The following is a 23,466-nucleotide window of genomic DNA, read 5'->3' as shown; positions in this document are numbered from 1 at the left end:
AATATAAGTAGTATTATAACCGTTCTATAGCCTATAACTCCGTTTCTTACCAAGCTCCCTATTATTATCCTTACTACTTACCCAGACTAAATTACTTTAGTAACCTTAACCGCGTCGTTATTAACTACTATATTAATATAAGCTTCTTATAAAATAATCGGATACCCTTTAATAGTCTTTAGCTTATTAAAAAGTAGATCGTAATAAGCATCTATTATTAGCTAAAAGGGTAATAAGAATTATCTAAAAGCTATTACCCGTAAATACTAAAGCGGATAGGTCTTAAGAAGGCTTTATATCTATATTTAGAATATCGTTAATTATTTATTATATCTCTTTTATACCGATTATATACTTACCTTTACTTAAGTAACCGCTATAATTACTAAGTTAAAAGTTCTTATAACTACTTAGGTACTAATCCTCTATACTTAGTTCATTACTCTTATTTGCGCTACTTAATATTTATATTTTTAGATATTCGATACGTAGTTTATTATTAGTACTACGGTTATAATAAAAAGCTATTTAGCCCTTGCTAAAAATAGGCCTTTAAAGCGCCTAAGCCTTAGTACGGCCTCTAACCCCTTTATTATTATATTTACTATATGCTTTTTAAAGCGGAGTTTCGTATTTATTATTACCCTTAGTACCTTAACATAGTCCCTTAGTTAGATAGTATCGCTTTTAATAACAAAGCTAGTCGAGTTTATTAATAACTTATAGTTATATATAAAATAGATAATAGCCGTCTTATTTATTTTAAACGTCGCCCCGCTTCGTCGTTCTTACTTAAGTACCCTATTAATAATATTCTAAATACTTTCCTAGTTTACTTTTTATAATCGTTTAATAACCTATACTATATAGTCGTTAATAAAGGCTAGCGCGCCCCTAGTCTTATTAATATAGTATTATATAAGGTTAGTATTAAAAAAAAGGAATAGTACGGGTAATAGTAGCGATCCCTAAGGCAAACCGGCCTATAATAATAAACAAGCCTCGGACTCGTAACTATTAATTAATATACTTACTATATAATAAGAATAAAAAGCGTCGACTTATTTTATAAGCTTCTTAGGTATACTCTATACCCTAAGTTATTAAAGTAGTCTCTCCTTATATATACCGTTATATACTCCCCTAATATTAAAGCTAACTAAATTAACTACCTTTCTCTTTCTTTATACTCTATAAATATACTCTTATAATAGTATTAGTACTTACTCTACCGACCTCTATTTATAAGCGCTAAAATAGCTTATAGAGAAGAGGCCGAACGTCTTAATAGTATATAAAATACGTTTTACTAAGACTAACTCTAGTACTTTTCTAAGCATTAATAAAAGTAAGATTAGTTACTAGGCCTTTATTATACCGTAGTCGTTTTTATTTAGCTTTTTTAACGGGGTAATTTAAATATATTACTATTATTAAAGTAGCGTCCTTTTATTTAGCGAGGCCTAGAAAAGTAAGAGGACCCTCCCCTTTACTACCGGCTATATATACTTTTATACTACTACTAATAAACTATTTTCTCTAAGTACTTTCTACGTCTTTATTATAAAAAGCTATCTCTTTACTTTTTTTAATATAAGGTTAGAAAAGGGTACTAGCGACCTCTATAGCCGCTCCCTCTCCTCTTTAATTATATTAAAAAGAGGAGAGAAGAATATAAAAAGTAGCTCTTTAGTCTACTCTATAGCGTCTTTTATTCAAGAACTATTAGCTCTTTTTAAATAGGGGATTTTATTAAAAAAAGCCCCTTTATTAGCGTTAAGGTACTTAGTAACCTTTTATATATTTATATTATTAGCTAAGAAGTCCTCTCAATAGCTCTATTTTTATTATTAAATAGCGTCGTAATATGACTTAGTTACTAAGCGGGCGCGTTTTTTTAGCTTAAGCTAAGTATTACCTACCCTTCTCTCTACCCTTACCCAGTTCTTTTAATAAATATAAATCTACTATAACTAAGTAAAGTTAGCTATTTATTATCTTTTTATATATAGAGATAGCTTAGCCTTAGGTATTAATACTTTTCTTACTTCGTATATTACGGATATTAGTTAATTAGTCTATTACTATATTATATTTCTTATTAGCGTTCGCCCTAGGTTTATTTTTAGTCTCTTATTAATTTATTTTTATAAAGCGTTCTTAAAAAGGAGCCGTAGTTAGCTTTCTATCTTAAGTATAGTAATATTAAAAGTTATATTAATTACTTAGTAATCCGACCCGTAATTTATCTTATATAAGGCGTATTATATTACCGTTCTTATTAGCTCTTTAAATATAAAGGATAAGTCGATCGTTATTACTACCTCGTTCTTTTCTTACGTTTTTATATTACGTAAAAAGAGGCTATAGAGCGAATACTCGCTTATTAAATCGATAATCGGGTCTACCTCGCCTTACTAACCCTTTAATATATTATTACCTCCCTATACGTTATCGTAGTAATTAAAGTCTTTTACTAAGGCTACGTTTACCCTTTTATTAGTTCTTATTTAGATATTTATAATAACTTATTTTAGTAAGTTATATACTTACCGTAGTATCTTTAGCTTCTATACTAATACGTATACTAATACTATTAGTAACCTTTAATTTAGAAACTAGATAATAGCCGTAGTAATATTTAAAGACGCTATTAGTACTTATTCTACCTCTACTTCTCTATTTACTTATAGTAAACTCCTAATTCCCTATCTTCCTTTATCCCTCTACTCTATTAGTACTATCCTAGTCTACTTAATATATCTTATTAGAACTATAATAGCCTTATTTTCTATCCTTTATACTTATAGCTCTTATATTACTATAGTTATAAAGTCGCGCAGCGCCTCGTTATTTATTAAACTCTTATAAACCTTAGCCTATTTCCTTATATTAAGCTAAAGGATTTAGACCTTTTTATTTATAAGAGCGTAGATATAGCTTTAAATAGTTCTTATTAAATAACTCGTATAGTTTATTATAAAGTATGTATATTATAATCGTTTTATAGTATTTATTATAATAATAGCTTACTTTAATATAGCGTCTATATACCTAAGGGTTCGCGCACTAATACGCCTTATACTTAATAATTTATTAATAGTTATAGTATTATTAAGGACGTAGCCGCTACTTAAATACTATTATTATACCGGACTCTTTTTTAACGTAAAAGAAGCCCTCGGAGATTAGTCTATACGTATTACTAGCCTTAGTTACGAATATAACTATAGACTTATACGCTTTAGGTATATCTTTTTTACTAAGCTAAGATATCTTAGTAATAGTAGTTTCGTTTTCTTAGCTAAGTGCCTCCGCCGCTTTAGCCTTAATATTACTATTCTTATTTAGTACCTCGGTTCGCTTTATATTATTTACTTTTATAAAATAGAACTTATTTCTATAATATACGTATTTTAGAACTAAATCTCTTTTTTATAATTTACTTAATAATCTTATACTTAGTATTATTATAATAAATAACTTAGATCCTATCTACGTTCCTTAGGTCTATTATAACGGCCTAATAATACTAGCTACCCTAACTATCTATTACGCATATCTCTTTCTTTATTATAGCCCAGATCTAACCTACGTTAGGCTTATCGCTCGTTTTATTAACTCTTAATATATCGATTATATAAAAAAAGGGATTACTATAGCTTAGTAGCGTCGTATTACTTAGTATATCTATTTATAAGTTATAACTTTACCTATTTAACCTGCTTTATATAACGTCTATATATAATATATTTAAGCTATTTAGGGTCGTAGCTATTATTATAATTACTTTAAAGTTCTCGTTCGTTTTAGCGCTTTTATCCTCTATACGTTCTTTTATTACTTATAGCTTTTTTTTTATAAACTATAGCTTACTCTTAACTATTTATAGCTCTAAAGTAACTATATAAAGCTCTATTTTAACGTTCTTATTCTATATTTCTAACTTCTTTTACGTATTAAATATAATTTTAATTACTACGTATAGCTCTCTAACTTACTTACTTACCTATTGTTAAGAGCAGCCCTTTATCGTCCTCTTTAATAGGCTTTGCGCGTTCCTTAGCTAGGGTTATAGCTCGAGTAGTAGTTACCTACTGGCTATTATTAGCAGTCTTAATCGCTCGCTTAAACGCATCTTTAGTTATCTCTTAGTATGTTTAGCTTAGTCGAACTTTTATAGATAGTTTTTATACCCTTCGTAATACTAAGTCCTCGTCGCTTACTACCATTACCTCCCTCGTAACGGTTATAAACGTCGAATCTAGCTCGGGATCCATCCCGTCGGGACGTGCGTAAAGTTGCCACACGGTAGATCGTGCTAGTGCCATGTAGCGCGTTCCGGAGCTTCTCGACAGCGATTAACTCAACAACGTCGAATGATTAGGACGTTCTCTCGGAAACACGAAACAGTGACCACGGGCTGTACAGCGCTCATGTACTGTATAGTTCATACAGTAAAGGGCGTAAAAGGTTTCGCGAATTATTCTACTTAACATCTTCAGTAGTGGTGGTGTGGAGCTATGGCTTACTTGGCTTGCCAGACCACATTTGTAGTGGCCAGACAATTACTAACAGAGCCGGATTTGGCCGCTAATACCCCTTCGTCCCCTGGTAACCCGTTTAGGGACCCGTTTAGGGGTCCACCTCGACCAAAGGGTACCTTGCAGCCATTTTTGCTCTCCCCCTTCGTTCCGGCCGCCTCTTCTTCCACCTCACCATGATCGTCGTGGAATGAGCAGATCGGCCAGCCTAGTTGGCTTATTCGGAGCTTCACTGCAAATTCTTGTATTCGTTATATGATATTCTCACTAAGCTCTCATCGTCTATATAAGTCGTGCTTGAAGCTGATTCAATTCTTCCGCAACGGAACATTCTCTAGATTTTATATAGAAACCTTTTCCCACTCCTTAAGGCTTGAAAAAGAAGACACAGTGTCAGGATGACCAATTCCAAGGGAGCGCTGCTGTAGTCGGAGGCAGTCACGCATCAATGGTATTGCGTTAAAGTACCGTTTCTGGCTTTTTCAAGCGTGCACCAAGTTGCTCATGCTGGTGAGCGTGTCGGGATGCTTATCTTCAAGGAACTTCTCTCTCGCCTAATTTGTCTTGGCATCTTCTGTTAGTGCATAGGTGACCTTTCCATGAAGTCCTTAACAGCCGAAAGAGGCTCCGAGATTCTCCCGGAGCCGACGCCTACCTCAAGGTCTAAGCGCCGCCGCAACACCGAGGCACAGCCATTTCGGCCTAGCCCCACGCGTATGCCCTTGACTGCGGCCACAAGCGGTTCCGTAACAGGTTCGTCCTTTCAGCTCTCGACGAGGAGGCTGGACAGCACGAGGAACGAAAAGAGGTATTTTTGACCATCGCCCGGTCTGTCGACAGTGTAGTCGCTAGCTTCGACGGCTCCAAGCAACAGTTCGCGAAGGAGGCCACTGCCTACATCACCCAGGCTCTGAGGAAACTGATGAAGGCTGACACGGGCCCGGCGGCAGCCCGTACGTGGGCTACCGTTGCAGCCCCGGCTGCCGCTGATGCACCAACCTCTAGGCAGACTTTGGCTCGCCTGCAGGCCCCACTCCCGGTTACGACCCCCAAGCCGACCATAGATCCAGCCGCAGGAGGATCTCCGCATTCTCGCCCGCATCCCCGAAGAGGCTCACTGCCTGCCCGGAAAGTCGCCCCATTCGCGCTTCGCCAGACAATCTGCCAAACCTTCGATTTAGATTTGGCGGACCTTCCTCACGTCTACCACGTCGGCACAGGGTACTCCCTAAAGCCACTGAACAAACAGATCCAGCAAAAACTGCTCGAGGGTAAAGAGGAGCTGGCGCGATGCCTGGGCGCACATAAGGTAGAGATGCCGACGAAGTGGTACACCTATGTTGTGCCCCGCTGCCCGACCGAATGACGCACCATCGGCGGAGACCTCTTTGATCCCGCTACGGTGATCGAAGACGAGGTCTATGCCCAGACGAGACAGAATTCGGTCCGTGTCAGACAATCTTGTTTTGGGCCAAACCCCACGACAAACGAAGTCTCTTGGCTCATCTCCTTCACGTCGAAAGTGTTGCCTTTCAGACTGTTCAATCAGAGCAGCAGGTCGCAGCTCATCAAGAAAAGGAGGACGCTCGTTCGCCACGACCCTGGCTGCCAGAGTTTCCACTCAAACCGCTACTGTGGCCAGCGGGCACTCTGCGGCAACTGCGGCAGACCGTCCGACTCGCACGAGACCGAGCCTTGCGCAGCCAAGCCTCAATGTGCAAATTGCTGTGGCCCCTATCAGTCCAGCCATAAAGATTGTCCTGCAAGGCCAGTGATCGTCAACGGTGTCGCTTCTATTTCTAGCCGCAAGGATCGGGCTCGCATCCGGAAGGCCGGCAAAAGTCTGTCTGATACTCTATACAAAACCACACAACCCGACCACCCCGATGGAACTCAGCTGTCGACGGATAAGACTACCTCTGACCAGGGCCAAAAGCCCAGCTCCAAACGTACACGCACGAGGACGCCATCGGCGAGCTCGATCGTGTGCCTGGGCGACGGAGATGCAAGCAGTAGTAGCATGGACGAAGACCAGGAAGAGGAGCCTGCGAACGACTCCCGAAACGACCGTCTGATGCTTCCTCTCCTGAGCAGGAGCCAAAGGACAGCGCAGAAGCCGAACTACAACATCGCAAATACCTACACCCATCTCGAACTTGACTCGGAGTCGTAGGTCAAAGACGGCCACGCTACGGACGCTGCGGACGCTGCGGACGCTGCGGACGCTGCGGGGAGCCCAGTGTAACGTAAGGAAGGCCTCTCCGACACATACAGCTCTTCTTGAGCTATGCTGGAGGGATCGGATCGACGTCGTTCTTGTCCAGGAGCCCTGGGCAAGCTTGGACGGTAAGATGCAAATCAACAGACACCCAGGTAGTTTTTGTGTAATGGAACTCGCTGACCGAAGTCCCTATGGGTTCGCTAGCGGAACGTACCGAGGCATCTTGAAAAAGTGTGTGCGTTGTAGAGGGGAAGGTCTTTTTAACTCATGCGTAAGGAAAGACTTACACTCCAAGATCGCCAGACGATACCGGGGCTGGCCGGCTCCACGCGCTCAGTTCATTGTACAGGAGCTAGCATCACACCAAAGAACCAGCGTCCAATATAACGATTGATCATGTTTATGCACCCCGAGGCCCTCGCGATCATCAACATGTCATACTCAAAACCATCAACATCGGCAAACCCGAAGTCGTAGCTGAGGCTCGTGGTACACGTCATATCGGTAGCCAGACACCGGAAAGCATACCCTACTAATTTCCTAGACAAGCTATATATCAGCTATATTTATAAGTGATCCTGAAAAAATGGGAAAATAAAAACAAAATAAAAATAAAAAGATTTAATGATAAGCGAAGGAATCGAATCATATGTTAAGACGTTTCTGATACCCTTGACAGCACGGAATCTCGTAAGTAGTCTTTGCACCAAGGCCTCGTATAATCGTTCACGGGACATGACTAGATGGGTCGCTAAGACGGGCGCGATGACCTCGCGGCGCGCGCTTTATGTAACTTATGAGGGCTGTGAGAGACTCGAAGTGCGGTGGTTAGTAAAGACTTGAACTGATATTGTAAGGGGTGTATCATGAGGCTCAATCGCCGTTAGCTTTGACTCTACGGTATACCCGAAATTAGAGAACCTACAACTGTGCGAACTTTGACCGCCCTGAGATTCGATCTCTACTTCCACGCCCTTCGGAAGGCGGGGCTACGGGCTTACTGCAAACAACCACTTTGAACATTAGTGATAAACCATGTCGACATAACCCAATGGTCTAATATACAAAAAGGAATGTACCGAGAGCTGGATACTAGAGTTAATGGCGTTGGCTCGCGCGAGGTCGTATTTACACTAGCCCAAAGTTCACCTTGCAAAACCGCGTCACCGGCACCTAAAAAAGGGCGCTAGCGTTTTCTAACTTCTAGCGGCTCTTTTTTAGTCAGGGAGCTAAGATGGCTAGCTGGGTTAAGTTCAAGCTGATCTTGGGTATGCGCTAAGGTATTAGTAAGTGAAGGGTAATGCTGTTGAAGACACAATCTTGATGCAACTGACTCGCAACCCAACTTTTACTAGAAGTTTCATTGATGATGTGAAGGATGAAGAATCCCATTTATTAAACTTCATCATTCAGGTGAACTGTGAAATATGGTCAGGCTCTGGAGGTAGTATAACGTTGTGTAGCTGTTGATGAGCTTGACGTAGTACGCTCGCAATGGCCGGCGTTTCCGACATATGGGAGCGAAATGTATATATTGTCTTTCTCAGCTGCCCAACTTGGATCCCCACATTAGCTACTTTGCAGGCTTCTCGCTCCTGCGTTCATCTTTTCCGTTTTCGTGATTCATCGTTCTCAGTAGCAATGTTGTATCAATATTTCTCGCCTCTCCTTTTTCTGGGGTTAACCTCCCTCGCTTCTGGCAGCGTGCTCCATGCCCGAGATGGCGACGTTGCAGTCGGCGACAAATGGAAACCGCATGCTGAGGTTGCGGTTTTCCAACAGCAAGCTGCCTATGACCTCGAAGGCGAGCTTGAACTGCGTTTCAAGCCCTGGCTCAACGATAGGAGCGGTTGCTTCCCCTACGCCGCCGTCGACAAGGATGGGAACCACGGGTATGTGTACAACATATGTTTCTCTTGATACACGTCGATCAACGTTACGTCTGACTGTTTGGCCTACTCAGAATGGGGCTTAAACCTACAGGCCATAGTGGCGGTGACTGCCGTGATGCCAGCAAGGGTCAGCTTTACGCCAGGGTCGGAACTTCCAACGGTCGGACCGGTATTATGTATTCGTGGTATCAACCCAAGGTCCAGACGGACACCGAACGTCACAAGCACTGGTACCTGACTATTGTGATCTGGTTATACTCTGATAAGTGCGACCCAGTGGCCGACGATTACCGCGTCGTTGGAGTCAGTTACTCTAATGGCAAAGAAACCTACGATACATCAGTGAGCGGTAATACACTCTATAGCTCTGGCGATAGCGGTTCCGGTCCTGGTAACACACACCCCATCGTCGGATATGACGGTCAAGTCAACGTTTTCCCCTCTCAAGACGGCACTGAGTACGCCCTAAGCCCGCCATTGATCAGCTGGAAAAGGCTCTCTCCGCCGGCAATAGAGCAGCTCAACGGTGTCCAGTACGAAAAGGCTAGGTGTCCCTTCAATGACAATAATATCCAAGCATCCCTGGACGCTGCTTTCAACACATTTTCCTACATCAACCTTGCAGCCGTGGCCGATAATTGCAAATCGGCTACCCCGACGTCAACGCCGACCCCGACAGCAACGCCGGCTCCTCCCAGCACTGCTAAAGAGGTGGACTTGGCGTGTATGAATCAGGGTCCCGGGTTCGATCCCTCGAACTGCGTGTTCTCTCCAATTCAAAACGATGGAACTGCCATCGACGAAACAGATTCGGAGGCTATCATCAAACTTATGACAGCCGAGACCTTCCTTCGATACATCAAAGGAGACAAGGCAGACCTTACTGATACGTGTGTCTTCTACACCAAAGGAGTCACCGCTGCTGGAGCAGCTACAGGGTTATCATCTGCTGCTACAGAATGGGCGTGCGGAGAGTCGAAGAAACCTCGGTACACAATATGGGTATGCATTTCACCAAGTTCTAAGGGGATTTGAGGCCCTCAAAGTGATGAAACTGACCAATGATCCCATCCAGAATCTATTTCCTAACGCCTATGATGCTTCTATTCATAAGGGCGTCCGGGACCTCTATGCCATGTTCACGCCCGGAAGCTGGCTAGAACCTATCAGGAAAAAGCAGGAAGAATTCGAGAAGACATTGCCTGTCGGAGTAGTGCCGCCGAGCATCCGTTATTTCCAGCAAATGTCAGAGTCCATGGCTGAAGCATGCTTCGGAGAGATCATCATCATGACAGAGACTCCGAAAGAGCTCGCACTCTACGAGCCAGGCAAGAAGTACCAGGACGCACGCTTCAACAACATCTTCTGGTCTCACGAGCGACCCGTCCTCCAACGGAAGGCGAAAGAGGGAGAAGCAAAGCTCTATGTACTGGACTCCAACACCAAAGAAGCCTGGGAAGTTATAGACGTCGATACGTTCGAGCTTGGCTCTTCCATTAAGTTCAGACGAGATATGAAATTGGGCCATGAGACGTCTGATGTCTTTGACTCCAAGTTGCAGGCCAAGGTCGCCAATATGTGCAAGAGAAACGGACTTGGATCTCAGGAACCGGGTCAGGACTGGTTTGGATCCTACGGAAGCAATGGGTGGTAGATAGAGGACGTTGAACGGGCGAATTCGTTCGTTAACAGCTGATTCCAGACTTTGTAAACAGTAGATCTCTCTCCAGGGCTGCTTAATTACAGAGATTCGCGAGTGCCGCCAAAAGCGCGCTGCAGAGATTTCGCAGAAGGCAGGCACACGTAGACAACACAAGAAGATTCCCATATACTCGTTCACTTTTGCGTGATCTTGGCAATTTTCAGGACCTGTTGGTATACACGTAGGCAGGTCAGACCTTTTGGTTACGACTAGGTCAATAGGTTAGTATAGGTCTATTACGTGTGTATAAGAGGGGAAGATCGTGGGCAGAGCCCGCGGTCCCTTAGTAAGTATAAGTAGGTAGAAGGGTCCGTCTATACGAGCCTAGACTACCTACTTACTACCCCTACCTAACTACTTAATAAGGCCCCTTTTCTACCTTATAATTTAATATTAGTAATCTTCTATTTTTATAATAAAAAAGGCTAGAATAGGGGCTAGGTCCCCTATTAATAAGACTTAGTAATAGAATTTATAATTAATCCCTTATTTAAAAATACCTAAAGCCGTATATTAAAATTTTAGTATAGCTTCTATTATAATTATTTATATAAAAATTTTAATATTCCCTCTTTTTAATTACTTTTTAATCTTTTAATATATATAATTTATATACTTAAACTCCTTAGAAATTATTAAATTTAGCGTAGTTAAAAAAGAGCTTTTTATTAGTTTAATTACGCCCTAAATACGTACGTTTCTCTCTAAACTAAAACCTAAGAAGTATATACGTTTACTAAATAACTTATGACTTATAATATATTACTATTTTAATTATATGTTACCTATCTTTCTATCTTAATTATAATAATTCCTTTATTAATAAATTATTTAAGGGACTTATTTAATATACTTTTTATAAACCCGTTAGTTAGGTTATTATTATTACTAATTTAATAAATCTCGTAAAGCTCGCGGTATTTATATAATTACCTAAGTACTATAATATTTATTATAAAGCGCTTTTCTTTTATGATACCTAGCTTAACGAGGTATTTATATAATAAATATAAATTTATATAAATTATAATAAAGATCTTTAGAACGTTGAGTTATTTAATAATAAGGTTTAGGGTAATCAAGATAATATAAGCGACGTTAATACTTATAATTATTTCGTAGACCTTTAATATTAATACGCTCTAAGTAATCTTTTTACTTTTCGTAGAGCTATAGTAAATAATATTACTATTAATTATAAAACTCTTATTAGTCTATTCTTTATTTATAAAAATAATAATATAACTTAGTTATAAAGTATAATTAGTATTATTTACGAATAACCTATTTATAAAAATAAAGAGTTTAGTTATAGTTAGATCTAATAGTATAAATATAAGCCCTCGGTTTAAGTAATTTATTTACTATTTAATATAACGGTTTAGCATAGCGTAATTAGTAAATAATAAATCTATTTAGTATTAAGTAATAAACGACGTATTAAAAACTACTTTTAATTAGTAAATTAATATAATATAAATACCTCGAGCTCGCTACTTAACGAAATTATTTAATATCTAATACCGAGGGGTTAACTTATTTAAATTTCTTCCCTTAGTTCTTTTATTTAAGTACTATATTAATACTTTTTAATAAGATAATCCTACTATTAAAAATAAGTAGCTCGTTAGTTAATAGTTATTATTTTAGTTTAGCTAGTAGCTTAGCGCACTTAAGCTCGGTTTTTTCTTTTTAACTAAAAGTCTTATTTAATAGTTTAATAATATTATCGGTTTATATACTAATAATACCGAATAATCCGCTTTTTTTATCGAGATTAGTAAGTATAGATCGAACGTAAATATTATTATTTAGAGTATTTTTAAATAATACTTATTATACATTACTTATTAATAAGTACTAGATTTTATAAGACTATATAGTAGCTATATAATATATAAAATAATACTCTTAGGGTATAAATAATAGATCCGAGTTAGTAATTAGGTAAAAACCTTATAGTAAAGAGGTTAGCTTAATTATATATATACTTAAATAATAACTTATAACTAGATAATATAGCCTTTTTAAATTAGGGTCGGGGCTAGGGCGAGGATTAGTTATTAACTAGTTTTTTAAATTATTAATAACTATATAAGGATCTCTTTTTTCCCCTTATTATTATACCCTTATATAACTAAGTAAGACTTTTTAATAGGGTTAAGTCCTAGGTTCTTAATTTTATTAACAAATCGGGATTTAAATATCTTTATATCCTTATATTTAGAGCTAAGTTAAACGAATTTAATTACCCCTCTTTTTACTAATCCTAAAAGCTCTTTACTAATAGATTTTATAAAAAGTGCTCTTAGGGGAGTAATAATACCCTTATTACGGAGCTTAGTAACTAGTTTAAGATTTACCTCCTCTTTAAATATAAAGTAGGTTATAGTCATAAAAGTATTACTATAGCCGCACTATATTAATATTTTTTTAATCCTCTTATTTTATAATAAAAAGTCGTTATTAATTATAATAATAATCTCGTCGAGGACTTTATTTATAGTAGTGCTATTATTAATTAGTTAATTAATTACGGGGATTAATAAGCGGTTAATATATTTTATTATTATAACCGGCGGCTCGGGGTCGACCTCCTCTAAGTACTAAGGTTTAATTATAATAGCCTAAAAGCTTATTAAGCTGTAAAATAATTCTACTATATAAGTAGTTATTACGAAGGTAACTTTATTTACCTTATTATTCGCCTTATTATCAATATTACGTAAGCAAACTATATACCATATTAATCTACGATTTCTGTAAATTATTATAGGTATTGACTATGTAAGCAATACTGCTTATATAAGCTTACGTGAGCAATGGAAAGTACTGGAAGGTAACTGAATAATCTGGAATTTACTCGAGGCGGAATTACGTACTACGATTACGCATTCACTTACGTATACGCTTATTAATTATATCATAATTAATAAGCAATGGAATATTCTAGTAGGAGGTTTTTATGCCTATATGTAGGCGTGTATTTACCTACCTAGACCTTTCGTTAAGCAAGCAACTTCTCATATAGTAATTTAACTATATTACTCTCTTTACTACAAAAACCTCTTTTATATACGCTTATTTCCCCTATATTTATATATTCTTATTTCTATATGAATATTCACTTTCTATATTTTTTATAAGAATATCCCGTATTACCTCGTTAAAGCTATACGTGCTAGAGATATATATTAAATAATACGATAGATTAAAAATAACTATAACTAGAATACTATACCGTATAATAACCTCTAAATATCTATTACGTTCCTTTACTATATAGTAAGAAATATATCTAAGTTAGCTTTAGATATATTATATATATTAAAACCTTATATCTTATTACGGGATTGCGTACCAAGGTAGTATTAAGTATATTACGAGTTATAATAATACTATAGCCCCTTTTTTTACGGCTACGCGTTACTTATATAGCGCAATCTCTCTTTTCTCTTCTCTACGTTACGTTTTATATTTAGACCTAACTCTACGGGTTATTATAATCCTTTTATTACTTTAAACTTACTATCTATAGTCATAACCTTTATATATTTATATATAGAAATTATATTATACTATATTCGTCCTAGGCGCCTTCTTTATTATACTTTCGTATATAGACGATTACTAAATATACGAGGATATTTAGGAAGTCCTTCTTTATAAGCCCTATAGTTTAAAGCGAAGCTACAACCTACGTCGAGGACCTAAACTAATAGCTAAATATAGAAGGCCGTAATATCTTAATTTAGATCGCGCTTCTTTTTACTCGTATATATTATATAATACTAGACTCTACTCCTAACGAGCATACTTATTTATTATTAAACGCCTCTAAGAATACCGGATAGTTCGTTATATATATCGAAGTAGGTATAATAAATCCTAACTAAAAAACCTAGATCGCTATCTTTTTGAATAGTTATAGCGTCCTAAATACTATTATATCGAATCCTAGGGCCAGACCCATAGCTAAAGTAGTAGTAAGAAAAGCCGATAGATACCTTTTAATATAAGTTAAGACCTAGAAAAAGGAGTAAGTTCTAGTTATGGATTTTAAAATAGGTTTACATAGCCCGAGATACGATAATGTTCCGGACCGCCTATCGGACGTCGAAAGGGGCTTACCCTAGAAGTACTATTAGGCCGAATTCGAGCCCTACGATCTCGGGAGTGCTCTTATAATAGTAACAAAATATTAGGAACTTTTCTACGTTTATAAACTAGCTTATACGGAGTTAAAAAAAGTCCTAAAAAAGCTAAGAAGGCTCTATTGCTTAAATATTATCGAGCTTATTTAAGTATATATAGCGCCGACTTCTTTTTATGCTATTTTTAAGGCTACGGCTATTAGCCTTTTATATATAGCGAAATGCCCGACTTATCTTAATACTATATAGCTAGGTATTATAGTTAGCTAGGTAAGTAGAGGGATTAGACTAGAGAGATAGAGCCGAGATATTAAAAACGAAAACTATACCTAAGTAATAGCTCGTAAAAGGCTTTAGCTATTTAGAAAGCTAAAACTTAGAACACCCCTCGATAAATAGAAGAAGCGTATTAATAACTAATACGGGAGTAGTAAAGATTAGTTTATTTCTTACTACCCGATAAGTATAGGTTTAAGAATTTAGTATTTAACGTATAAAACTATTTAGCTAATTAGTAGCTTTATTAGCTATTTAAATACTATAGCTGTTATTACCTTAGGGCCCTTAGCGGTATTATTTAACTCCTTATATAAGAGTATTATAAAAAGACGCTGGGTATAAACGACCTCGGACGTATTTAGCTTTTTAATAGCGATCGACTCTACCTCGTTAGTTATTAAGTTATAAAATATTTATATTAATACTTAGCTACGTTTTAAGCTCGGACTATAGAGCAAAAGGACTAACCGAGACTTATAGTACCCGCTCGTTAGATATCGAAATATTAAATATTTCCTCGATCTTATTAATTTAATACGTATTACGGTCTTTTTAAGAGAGTATAGCTACGAGGCTAAGGTAATACTAATATTAACTTAAGCTTTCATTAGCTATTTCTTACTCTTTTTATAATATATAGCTAATTCTACTTATTATATTGTATTTAATAATGTTATTACTATTCCCTAACTACTTTAGTCCTTTAGTCTTTTAGTCCTTTATTCTTATACTCCTCTGCCTATATATACTTATCTAAATATTACTATCATTAATTTCCTCCCGGGTCGTAGTCCTCGTAATTATAAGTATTCTATGGACTAGGTAACGGCTTTTTATATAATCTGCTTTATAGGTATTATTATTAGTCTCGCTTTTTTAAACGTCTTATCTCGCACAGATAGAGCCCGTAAATAACTTACCTATTTTATAGAAAAGTACTTAGTATATTAATGACTCGTTTACTACTACTCGTTACTTAGTCTTTAGAACGCCGTTTCCTTACTTATCCCGACCCTTTTCTTAAATATAAATATATTTTACTTTATATACTAACCGTTAACTCTCTTAGCCCGTTTTAAAAATCTAGTACTTTTTAATATACTTCCCCTATTCTCCGGGCTCTGCTTAGACTTTACTATAAATTTACTTACTATACCTCTTAAGTACTACGTAATATTCTATAAGTAGTAAGGTCGCGTTATAACAATGCTCCTTACGGGCTATATTATTAGCGCTATAGAAAATAATAAATCTTTAGTCTAGGCCTCTAAGGGTACTAACGAGCTCCTTATAATTATAGTAGCGGGGCTATTTTTATTAATAAATTCCGTTACTTCGTCTTACTCTTATAAGGTTCTATTACTATAATTATAGTAGTAATAATAACCTTTCTCTTTTTTTTCTAACGCCGTATTTACGAGCTATATTTAAAAACTTACTAAGCGCTCTCTTATTTAGTAATAATAGGACTCGCACTCTACTTATAATTAATAGCCAGTCGCTCTTAGCTATAGCTATACGTCTATTTTATAATAATAGCGCTAATAAGCCTTTTATAAATAAGCCTAATAGCGTTTTATAATAAAATAATAGGACGAACGTTCGGTAAAGCCTATATTAACTACGATACCGGGGCCGTGCGCGTCTCTATCTAGCTATCGAGGCTATTAATATTCGAGGCGGGCTAGTATCTACTCTTATAAATACTAAGAGTCTGCTTATTAAAAAGCTACCCCTTCGTTATAACCTCGTAAGCCGAGGTAGAATAGGACATTATCGATCTTTTTATTAAACTACGTAAAGGATTTACCTCTAGTCTTATTTAGTATTTTTATAAGCGCGCCGTACTACGACTAGCCTTTTTTTCTAAGCTATATAGTATAAGCGTATTAATATAAAACTACGAGGTAGTACTTATAATAGCTATGGGTAATAAAATCGTAGCTTAGGCGCCGTACCTTAAGACGCTAGTTTATAAATATAACTATTATAAAGGCCGTACGTAGTAGATCTATCTTATTTAACAAGTAGCTAATTTTAGTAAATTAAGGTACTAAAAACATAAAAAGTATAAGGGACTCTCGCGGTACGGTACTTTAAAAGAACTACTAATACTTATAAAAATAATATAAAATACCTCTTTCGATCGAGTTAATATAGTCTTAATTAATAAAACTATAACTAAATAAAAAAGAATAGTATTAACTAGATCGGAAGGGTAGACTTTTTAATCGTTTTATATTATTACGTTTAAAAATAAATTATTAAAAAGGCTCTAGTTCGATCCTAAAAAGGGTATATATATAATTAAAATAAAAGTCCGCGCTACCGAGCTCCTATCTCTAATTAGGGCCATTTTCTTTATATCTTACTCTAATTAGCTCTTTTATAAATCCCTAGACTTAATTAGCTTTTAAAAAGGACTACTAGGACTAATTACCCTACCCTATTTTAATACTAAAACGAGGCGGCCTCTATAACTAACTATACTAAATATCGTATATACGGCTAAGTCTATCCTAAATCCTATACTAAATAATAATACACTAAATAATAGCTACGTACGTATATTATAACCTAGCTATTTTTATTAGCTAACGTAATTAACTAGTTACGAATAGATCCTCGAGATTTCTATTTTTTTAAATATAAAGACATAGGGAATATCCGTTAGTAATCTTTAAACTCTATTACTAGAGTATATTAATAATAAGTAAATAGCTACGTGCGCCCCGATATATATCCTAAGCACGGCTAATACCGAGCGGCTAATTAGTAAGTATTTATATAGTAATAGTAGCCGGTTATATAGTAAAACGACTCGCATAAAGGACTTTAATATAAGAGCGCGGCTTTATATTAATAGCCCTAACCTTAAAGCGCCTATAGGGCGAAGTATATTATTTATTTAGCTAAACGTCGCCCGACGTAATTAGAAATATAAGAGATATATTAATACTTAGTACGCGCTATATTCTCTATTTTAAATACTTTCTAACCGTCTTAGTAATATCAGCTAAGAATATAACGCGTAATATCCTTTACGACTTAGTAAGAGGGTTTATAATAAATAAGAGTTACCCTTTATACTCTAAGTCTTAGGGTAGATAAGATATCCGCAAATATCTCCGGACTAGTATATAGCTACGGGAGCTTAATTATTAGCCGATCGACTAATATACTTATATTTAATAATTAACTAGCCCTTTTTATAACTAATAATAAATGGCTTAGGAGGTTTCCTATTATATTATGAGACTTATCTAAGTTCGTTATAAAAATATTAAATTATATTAAAAAAGATAAAAAAGAGAAATTAAAAGACGTTTTTATTACCAAGTATAATATAAAGCGGCTCGGTCTCCCCCGCAATATTCTATAGCTAGAGGTAATCCTAAATAAAATAGAGATCTATTAATATAAGTAAAACTAAAATAGTATCGATAATTTTTATATAGGTTTCCTATATAAATTACGTCTAGCGATAACTACGTCGGTCTAAGTCTTATAGCTTTAGCTTTTAGTAATAGCTAATATAGTTCGTCTAGTTCTTAGCAATCTAGCTAGACGTCCGCACCTCTTTTATAGCTTTCCTAATACTCAAATCGCAGCTCTTAAGTATATTAACATACGTTACCTTATCTTATAAATAATCTTATTAACGTACTATTTAATTACCCGGTCTATTTACGCCTTAAGGGTACAGGATTTCACTACTTTTATAATAATAACTCTAGCGCATATAGTTTTAACGCGGTAATGCGGGATATTCTTATAAAGAATATAAAAAGTAAATATTCATATAGAAATAAGAATATATGAATATAGGGGAAATAAGCGTATATAAAAGAGGTTTTTATAATAAAGAGAGTAATATAGTTAAATTACTATATAAGAAGTTACTTACTTAACGAAAGGTCTAAGTAGGCAAATATACCCCTATTTATAGGCATAAAAACCTCCTACTAGAATATTCTATTACTTATTAATTATAATATAATTAATAAGCGCATACGCAAGTAAATACGTAATCGTAGTACGTAATTCCGTCTCGAGAGAATTCCAGCTTATTTAGTTACCTTCTAGTACTTTCCATTGCTCACGTAAGCTTATATAAGCAATATTACTTATATACTTAATACCTATAATAATTTATAGAAATCGTAGATTAATATAGTATATAGCTTACTTACGTAATATTAATAATAAGGCGAATAATAAGGTAAACAAAGTTACTTTCGTAATAGTAACGCTACTAGGGTCCGCAATATTCTTAACGTTATAACGTAGGCCTTAGGCCTAGGATAGTCTTTAATTATAGGGGTTATATATATTCTCTATAAGTCCTCTATTAATTAGAGAATTAGCTACGATAGTAGTAGAGCTATTTAAGTTATATAACCGGGCTAGTTATAAAACGTAGTACTCTATAATCGAACGTAATATAAGGACTTAGGTCGGGCCAGTAGATAGGAGCGAATATAGTAGTGTCGGCCTAGGGACCGCTTTATATTATTTAATAATAAAACGTAATTAAATACGGGTCGGTAGTAAGTTAGAGGCGGGGGAGAGTCGGGTTAGATCGTAGTATTAATAAGAAGCTAGATCTAGGGTCGTACCTTAACTTCTAGGCTATAATATTATAAGACTATAGTACGGAGACGTAGATTAAAATATTTAATTACCCCTATAGGGCATCGCTAGCGCGGTAACCTTTATAGTTACTTCTATAGTTATATTTACGCCTAGAGTTTACGGAGCTTATACGGGGCTCGAGAGGATGGGGGCGTTATTTATATTATTTATATTATTTATATTATTTAAGTTAAGACCGAGTAGTAGTTCTAATGGGGGGTAGGGGTAGGTTACTTAGGGTCGTGGGCGTAGTAAAACTAAACGTATACGCTAGTTATTAATAGAATAGCCCTTGCCCCTATCGTTAAATAATAACCCTACGTACCTCCGCTATTAACTATAGAACTAGCTTTAGCCACTAATAATAAGGAACTAACTAACTTAAAGCCTATTCGAAATTATTATATTTTTATAAGTAACGCGTTTATATCCTAGCGCGCAATATAAAAATAATAAGACCTACTTTATTACGACTTTTTAGTCCGTAATAGATAGTTCTTACGTTATAGAGAATAGGTTAAGTAGGAAGCTAAACTTAAGATAAAAGAGTAGAGGCTAGTGTTTTTACCCTTATTAATAACGGGACTTTATAAACGCTCTTAGCTCGCTAAAGATATTATTACAAACATTACTAAAAGCCTAGGTCGCCGCAGTCTAGAATATAGCAATTTTATATCTAGATTAGTTAGTTATACTAATAGGGTTACCGCTTAGTAAGGGCTATAGCTCAGGCCTCTTATTACTTACTTATTATAAACTTAATAACTTAGTTATATTTTAAAAAGCACGAATTTATCAATTAACGATCGCTAAACCTAGAACCTTATTAGCTATCGATAGTAATTCGATTAAATATATAGCCTACGAGTATAAGATACCTATAGGCGCACTAAATAAGATTTATATATACTAATCCCTACGGTAATATCCTAGCTACTTAAAAAAAATTAAATAGCGTTTATTAATAGGTTCCCCACCTTAGTATTAGTATAACTAGCCGGGGACCAAGGCTTGAGTAAGTATTAAACTCTGGCTTCGATATATCTTAATACGCTTTAAGGTAATAGTTATCGATTATTAATCTTTCGCTCAGAAACTTTCCTTAGACTAAAGTAGTATATAGCTCTTTAGTAACGGCTAAATATCCTAATAGGGGATCATAGTTATCCTCAAGCCGTTTAGATATTCGTTATAGCTACGTTTATTACTCTATTTTACTTACTCTCCCTATTTAAAAGTTTTTTAGTAGCGCTAATACGTTACCTAAGTATCCCCAGATCCCTCGCCGCTTTAAATATAATAAGCTAAGGTAAGCGTAAGTAAGCGGGATAAGCATATAAATAAGGAATCGGGTTACGGGAACGCGGTTAATATTATTAAAACTTAAATAATTACTAGCTTCCGTAACGGTTATATATACATAAAGTAGTCTTTTTTTATATTATAAAGTACGGTTTTATTAAATATAGTTAAGAGCTATACGAGACTTCGGAAGCGCAGTCCTCTTACTTAATAAAGTCCTAATACTACCTTAATTATTAAACTACTTACTAAGTAGTAGCGTAAAGATTAGCGTTACCTATATAATATATAGTTTAAAATACCTTTTTAATATAACATATAAGCCCGCGTTACTCTAAGCCTAGCTAGGGAGCTAGTACTTATAAAATCTTAATACTTATATAGAGGAGGATAGCAAAAGTTAAATAAAAAAATTCGATAGCGGCAGCAAGGGCCCCCACTAACTATTAGAATAGACATATTAAATAGTTTCTAATAGTCGTAATATAACTATTAACGTTACTAAAACCTTCCCTATAGTAAATATAAATAATTAAGGGCGTTACGGGATAGACGGAATTACGGTAGTAATAGTTATATTAAAAGGGTATAAAAGTTACCTTTATTACTATATATAAAGAGCGGGCTCGCTAATATTAAAAATTAGTAAAGTAGTCTATATAAATATAATTAAGTATCGGGCTACGGATTATAAAAGGTCTTAATAGGGGTTAGTTTAACTAAGAACGGCAAATAGCCTATCTCGTTAGTAATATACCACGTAGCTAATACGGTAGTAGTAAGTTAGATATAAGCAACTAGCTTTCTAATTACTTTAAGTTACTTATTATAAATAGTAAAGTATAGAAAATAGAATAAATAAAATAAAAGAATATAGTAATAGCCGTACGTAGCTAAGATACTATAAATAAGGTAACCGAATAGTATAGACCTAATAGTTTAGGTATTAGAGATATAGTATAGACTTTATTAAGTTATTTAGTTTAAGACTATTTATTAACTACCCTTTGTTATTAACGCCTTAGCAACCCCGTTTATCTTTAGTTATACTATATTAATTATTACGTTACGATTTCCTCTTAGTTAAAAGAGCTTTTATATCCTTAGCGGGCGAGATTTTTCTTGAATAGTTATATAGCCCTTGCTTTTAGTATTAAGAGCGAACTATTTTAAAAGATATTAAGTTCGATAGCTTTTTTAAAAATAGCGATACGTACGCTATAGCGGAGTCCTAGCGGTATTATTTAAACGTTATTCTCTTTATACTAATTATTAATAATAAGAATATCGGGCTATATACCTTAAGCTATATCTTAATTTATTACCGTACTAAGTTAAGACTATATCTTTATAGTTACTAATAAAAGTCTTACGTTAATTAGCCTTCTCTCGTAAAGATCGAATATAACTCTCTTCCGGGCGCGTCTTACTAAAGGCTCTTTATTAATTACGAGTTTTATCTTCGTCTTTTTTCCGCTATACTTATATTAGTTCGTTATAGAAAGGCTTATCTTAGCCTCGATCAAAAGAATTTATTTTAAAACCTATTATATAAAGATACGGTACTAAGTAGTATCTCTCTTAGCGCCCGCATAACTAAATATAGCCCGAACGAATTATATAATAAAAAACGATTCGCTTCGGGCCTACTCTAATTATCGCCTTATAATAAGTAATTTCTCTATACTATATTTTATTATTAATACCCGCTTCTTTTTAAAGATATATAAACGCTTCGGATCCTCTTAGGTTAGTATATATATTTACTTCGCTTTAGACTCTACCCTTTCTTAAGCCTTATTAACTTAGTTCTTTTCTCTCTCTCTCGCGCTTTATTCCTAGAGCAGCCTTATATATAAACTCTTTTATCTTATAAATTTAAAACTTTTATTCTTAATAAGTTCTTATTATAATCTATCGTACTCTAGCTCTAAGTATTTAATATTGCTAATATACTTATTAAGCTACTAATACTTATAATTAAGGTACTTAATTTATATCAATAGCCTACCCTACTTCGTAAGGTCTTTATTAAGTTCGAGTCGTTATATAAAATTATATAATATAAGTCGGCGCTTTACCGCTCTAATATAATTATAAAATCCTTAATACCCGTTTTTTATATAAAGGCGTTACTATCGCTCCTATAACGATTATTATATACCCTACCCCGACCTTAAGTATAACGGGTCCGCTTTGATTAGATCTATTGCTTTAATTAAAAAGACTAAAGGGTGAGACCTCTTATATAAATAATACGAGCTAAGAGATTTCGTTCGTAACTAAATTAGGCCCAAGGCAGGAGGGTTGGGCAAGGATAGGTTTCTATTTTATTTATATAAAAACTTTATTTTTAATAAGCGTAGCTAAGTATAAGACGTCCGCACTAATATTAAGTAGTTTTATTAAGTATCGTAGTATAACGTAAGTATACTACTTAATAAGCGTTTTAACTTAATAAGCACCGGGGTATTTTACTAGCTCTTTTTTATTTATAAGTAGTCTTTTTTATATTTACTTATTTAGTAGTTTTAAAAAGTATTTTATATTAATATAGTAAATATAGGGAAGGTTTATAAGCCCTAGGCTAAAGGCCTTATAAACGATCTATTATAAAGTAAATAGTACGATTTTTTAAGTAGCGGCTAAGCCTTTTTTTAAAATATAAGTAAAACTACGGGGGTCCTCCTTTAGCTATGCTTATAGTCGATCCTAAGCTAGGAGTACGGCCCTTAGG

At 35.2% G+C, this 23,466-nt stretch overlaps 3 protein-coding genes across 3 annotated transcripts; 2 read left to right on the top strand and 1 right to left on the bottom strand.

Moving 5' to 3' along the window:
- Positions 1-5,143: 5,143 nt before the first annotated feature.
- On the top strand, positions 5,144-5,910 carry CLUP02_00338 (uncharacterized protein; the record flags this gene model as incomplete). The annotated part of the gene is made up of 2 exons (XM_049279388.1): positions 5,144-5,258; positions 5,312-5,910. 2 exons carry the CDS (start codon positions 5,144-5,146, stop codon positions 5,908-5,910), a joined length of 714 nt encoding a protein of 237 aa, XP_049135345.1.
- A 919-nt stretch (positions 5,911-6,829) lies between these two features.
- Positions 6,830-7,265, bottom strand: CLUP02_00337 (uncharacterized protein; the record flags this gene model as incomplete). The annotated part of the gene is made up of 3 exons (XM_049279387.1): positions 6,830-6,987; positions 7,053-7,097; positions 7,130-7,265. 3 exons carry the CDS (start codon positions 7,263-7,265, stop codon positions 6,830-6,832), a joined length of 339 nt encoding a protein of 112 aa, XP_049135344.1.
- Positions 7,266-8,406: 1,141 nt separating this feature from the next.
- On the top strand, positions 8,407-10,311 carry CLUP02_00336 (necrosis inducing protein; the record flags this gene model as incomplete). Its single annotated transcript, XM_049279386.1, has 3 exons — positions 8,407-8,657; positions 8,729-9,659; positions 9,733-10,311. The coding sequence occupies 3 exons, from the start codon at positions 8,407-8,409 to the stop codon at positions 10,309-10,311; spliced, it is 1,761 nt and encodes a 586-aa protein (XP_049135343.1).
- Between the last annotated feature and the right edge of the window lie 13,155 nt (positions 10,312-23,466).

Source organism: Colletotrichum lupini, chromosome 1, assembly GCF_023278565.1.
Source record: "Colletotrichum lupini chromosome 1, complete sequence".
Taxonomy (NCBI): domain Eukaryota; kingdom Fungi; phylum Ascomycota; class Sordariomycetes; order Glomerellales; family Glomerellaceae; genus Colletotrichum; species Colletotrichum lupini.
The sequence above is the reverse complement of the archived record's forward strand: the minus strand, read 5'-3'. Positions and strand labels throughout refer to the sequence as shown.